Consider the following 5,081-nt stretch of genomic DNA (forward strand, 5'->3'; position numbering starts at 1 on the left):
GAAGAGGACGTGGAATCAGGGATATCACTGCTGATGTCAGATGGATCCTGGCTGAAAGCAGAGAATACCAGAAAGATGTTTACCTGTGTTTTATTGACTATGTGAAGGCATTCGACTGTGTGGATCATAACATATTATGGATAACTTTGTGAAGAATGGGAATTCCAGAACACTTAATTGTGCTTATGAGGAACCTGTGCATAGATCAAGAGGCAGTCCTTTGAATAGAACAAGGGGATACTACATGGTTTAAAGTCAGGAAAGGTGTGTGTCAGGGTTGTATCCTTTCACCATACTTTTTCAGTCTGTATGCTGAGCAAATAATTCAAGAAACTGGACTATATGAAGAAGAATGGGGTGTCAGGATTGGAAGAAGACTCATTAACAACCTGCATTATGCAGATGACACAACCTTGCTTGCTGAAAGTGAAGAGGACTTGAAGCACTTACTGATGAAGATCAAAGACCACAGCCTTCAGTATGGATTACACCTCAATATAAAGAAAACAAAAATCCTCACAACTGAACCAATAAGCAACAACATGATAAATGGAGAAAAGATTAAAGCTGTCAAGGATTTCATTTTACTTGGATCCACAATCAACACCCACGGAAGCAGCAGTTAAGAAATCAAAGGATGCATTGCATTGGGCAAATCCGCTGCAAAAGACCTCCTTAAGTGTTGAAAAGCAAAGATGTCACCTTAAGGACTAAGGTGCGCCTGATCCAAGCCATGGTGTTTTCAATCACCTCACGTGCACGTGAAATCTGGACAATGAATAAGTAAGACCGAAGAAGAAACGACACCTTTGAATGTTGCAGTTTTTGGGCGGCGAAATGAACAAAAAAGACAGACACACACAAAGACAAACAGGACTGCAGCCCTGAGGACTTGCAGTAGTTTATTTTTAAGGTCTCCGCCTGGGCATTATTCCAAATATCTGGTAAGTTGTTTTGCTCCTTCAAAGCACATCAAGACTTTTGTAAATACCCGAACTTATCTTTTAAGGCTCACAGATCAGCAAGTTCTCAGAGACTCGGTGCTCCCTCCCGTTTGCAGGTGGGAACGGCACGTCTGCGTGCAGGACGTGCGGTCCGAATCCTGGAGACCTTGAAATCAGCTCGGGAGTGTCCGCGTCCAGATCATTCCCAGGCTGATTATTTCCCACATTTGAATTGTGGTGTTGGCGAAGAATATTGAATACACCATGGACTGCCAAAAGAAGGAACAAATGTGTCTTGGAGGAAGTACAACCAGAATGCCCCTTAAAAGCGAGGATGGCGAGACTTTGTCTCACATACTTTGGACATGTTACCCAGAGGGACCAGTCCCTGGAGAAGGACATCATGCTTGGTAAAGTAGAGGGTCAGCAAAAAAGAGGAAGACCCTCAACAAGATGGATTGACACAGTAGCTGCAACAACGTGCTCAAGCATAACAACGATTGTGAGGATGGCGCAGGGCCAGGCAGTGTTTCGTTCTGTTGTGCACAGGGTCACTACGAGTCAGAACCGACTTGACAGTGCCTAACAACAGCAGCTATTGTTATTACTATTGCTGTTCACAGAACTAACCTTGGGCTAATTCCCTGAACTCACACAGCAGCACTTGTTCTCTGGTCTCTTCTATCTGTCTTCCCTCTTCTTTGCAACTTTCCACGAAGCACTTCCTTCATAAATCACTTGCACACAATCTTCATCTCAGGGTCTGCTTGTAGCACCTCTGACGTAAGACACACTCTTTGTCCTTAGTACCAGAATCCTGATTTTTATTATGGAACATGGCCATGGCCATCCTGAACAAAGAATACATTTCCCAGCCTTCTTTGCAGCTAAGAACCAGATATGTTCTTGCCAGTGAAATACAGACAGCCCACAAAAGGAGGGTGTGCTCTTCCCCCACCTCCCTTCCTTTCCTTTGCTGATGGCTGGAGCTCATCTTGGACTCTGAGGACAAGGAATACACCCTCAGGGGTGGGAGCACAGGCGTGGAAAATCCCGAGCCTACAACTGCATGAAACTACCAACACCAACTGTGATTGCCTGTGACGCCGTCACCACCCCCCTTTTATGTGAGAAGTAAGTTTCCGTCTTAAACCAATGTCATATTTTTTTCTATGCAGCCAAATTTAATTCTAACTTATAAACCAAGTCAGCACTATAGAGGCTTGTCTTAGGCTAGGTTCTCTGGAGAAGCAAAATCAGTAAAGCATCTATATATAAGGAGAGATTTATATCAAGGAAATGGCTCAGGTGGTTGTAAAGGCTGGAAACTCCTAAGTCCGTGGGTCAGGCTGGAGCTTCTCCTGACACACGTGCTGCAGGGGCTGGCGAACCAAAGGCCAGCAGGTCAGACAGCAGGCCGCAGGCTCACAGACTGCGGAGGCTGACGCATCCCAAGATCGGCAGGTAAGCTGCTGGCTCAAGTCCCAAGAACCAAAGGTCAGATGAACAGGAGCCAGCTGCAGGATCCAAAGTAAGCGAAAGCCTGAGAGCCTTGTCAGAAAGTCCACCTATGTTGGATGCAGGCCACTCCTCCAAGGAAACTCCCTTTCACTGACTGGCTGCTCATAGTGGCTCCCATCATGGAGGTGATCACATTATATCAAATCTCATCATTGAAGTGATCACATCATCATACAACTGCCAAACTACATCATAATTGCCAAACCACTGAGAATCATGGCCCAGCCAAGTTGTCACACAACCTTAACCACCACAAAGCTGAAAAAAGGGCAGATACTTTTCCAGCCTCCTTTGAAGGTAGGAATTGTCAATGTGACCCACTTCTGGACAATATAAGATAAAGGAAGGTATGCAGGGAGGACAGGATCGGGAGAGAAAATATTCTTGGAAAGATTATTCTCCCCTGATGAAAACAAACAAACAACAAGAAGAAAAAAAAGTGCATTATGTGGCGCTCTCTTGCCACCCTGGAAACTCACCCTTTGCTTTCTTCCTTTGACGGCGGCATGTGAAAACGTGATATCTGGAGCTGTGGCAGCCATTATATAACCATGAAGCAACAAGTCAATGGAAAAAAGGCCAACCAGCTAAGGATAGCTGTGCAAAAGGATGGAGAGAGCCTGGACTCTTCGGAAAATCAGAGTCACCAAACCATCTCCAGGACCCCGTACTAGTGACCACTCATTCAGTCCACACAGGTCATTGGGTTGCCTATTACTTGCAGCTAAAAGTAGCCTAACAGACCCACTGGGGACAAAACACTGAAGTAGAATAAGGAAAATTCAATCTTCATATAACCTGGGGAGAGCCTTATTACTACATCCCCTTACAGGGGGAGATGGCTGGGTTCTGGGGAGATATTATCTATGTTAGTTAGGCTGTCTCTGAGGGCAAGAAACAGAAACCTCAGCTTCAACGGACTTATAAGAAATGAGATGCAGGGTCAGTTGATTCAAGGACTCATCAATGTCATCAGGAACCCAGGGTTCTCCCTTTTCTCTGCTCTGCCACTCTGGGAACTGGCTTCATTCTCAGGCTACTAGGAAGACGGGGGTACACTGGCAGGTGGCATGTCCAGACACACAAGGGCCTATCCAGTCCTGCATGATCTGTCACCCCCTCACACACACACCCTATCCTCTGACTTCTCCTCCTCAAACTCTCCCCCTTGTCTTCTCCCTCCAGCCTCACTGTCTTGCTCTTTCTCCTGCCTCAGGGACTCTGCACTTGCTATTCCTTTCCTTGTGCCTATAGTGCTCTTCCCTGTAGAGGGTCAGAGAAAGAGAGGAAGACCCTTGACGAGATGGATTGACACAGTGGCTGCAACAATGGGCTCAAACATAGCAACGATTGTGAGGATGGGGCAGGACCCGGCAGTGTTTCGTTCTGTTGTACACACGGTCACTATGGATCAGAGTCGACTGGACCGCACCTCACAACAACATCGGCGTTTTCACGTGGCTTATCCCTCGCCTCCTTCACGTCCTCACTCAGAGATCACCTTCTCAGGGGGGCCTGCCCCGATCACAGTATTTGAACTACAACCACCTCCCAACTCTCCTCCCCTTTCTTGCTTAATATTTCTCCACAGCTGGTAACTGCATCCAATGTAGGGCACGTCTCCTGCCTCACTGAGTGCCCCCCACCCTCAGAAGGTGTGCTGAGGAGAGCAAAGATGTGTATGGTTCATCCTCATTTCCCCAGGACCTAACAGAGTAGGTGTTCCCTAAACATCTGCAGAAAGGACAGACAAGGGATGAACTACATCGGACAAAGGGGCAGGGATGTCGTTTTTCAGAAGGTAACACCCCACCCATCACCCTCAGCTTCTCCGAGAATCTCGTTCTCCAGAATCGCTGTGTGCCTGGCCTCAGCCACTTACTACTTAAGGGCTGGGATTTTTCACCCCATTAGTGAGACTGGGGTCAGCAGATGCTGAGAAGGGGAGGACCCATGAACAAAAGGGTGCCGGGAGCGCCCAGCAGTACCGTTCTCCCTTCTGACCCCTGGTTCTCCTGCCCTTTCTCTCTTGTCTCTGGCTTTAAAGCAAGGGCCATCTCATCCCTTCGCTGGCACGTGTCTGGAAAGACGCGTCTACACCGGCTGCCTCCTCTCCCTCAGGCCGCATCCATGCCTCACCCCGCTGGAATCCGGCTTCCACCCCCAGCCTCTCCATCTGCTCTCGCCGCAGGATTGTCACTGACCTATTTGTTTCTAAGTCCAGTGGGGCCTCCCGGTCCTTATCTTACTCTGCCCTGCTGACCACTCGGCCCTCCTGGACGCCTCTCCTCCCGGGCCCGCGACTGCTTACGCCCGCCTCAGTGGTCTCCCTCCAGCGCCCCGGGCCCCCCACAGTCACCCCCATCCGTGCCCGGGGCGTCCCGCCGCCTCCTCCACCTGTCTCTGGAATCAAAGCCCCCGGCCTCGGAGAACCTAAGCGGGATCGCTGAGACCCGAAGGGCTGTGAAATCTCAGCCACCGCAGGGGAGACGAGCCGAAGTCCCGAAGCTGGGCCCAGGCCGCGCGCTCTCGGGGTGGCGCCCCCTGCCCCCTTCCGCCCCGCGCGCTCTCGGGGGTGGCGCCCCCTGTCCCCTTCCGCCCCGCGCGCTCTCGGGG

At 49.6% G+C, this 5,081-nt stretch overlaps 1 protein-coding gene across 1 annotated transcript in view; it reads left to right on the top strand.

Moving 5' to 3' along the window:
* The first annotated feature begins 3,016 nt into the window (after window positions 1-3,016).
* Window positions 3,017-5,081, top strand: part of RARRES1 (retinoic acid receptor responder 1) — a 35,318-nt gene continuing 33,253 nt past the window's right edge. Inside the window, exons 1-2 of the mRNA XM_023733839.1 lie at window positions 3,017-3,132; window positions 4,513-4,864. Coding sequence (XP_023589607.1) covers window positions 3,017-3,132; window positions 4,513-4,864 — 468 coding nt within the window. The remainder of the gene's footprint in view (window positions 3,133-4,512; window positions 4,865-5,081) is intronic.

Source organism: Trichechus manatus, unplaced genomic scaffold (assembly GCF_000243295.1).
Source record: "Trichechus manatus latirostris isolate Lorelei unplaced genomic scaffold, TriManLat1.0 scaffold00062, whole genome shotgun sequence".
Classification (NCBI taxonomy): Eukaryota; Metazoa; Chordata; class Mammalia; order Sirenia; family Trichechidae; genus Trichechus; species Trichechus manatus.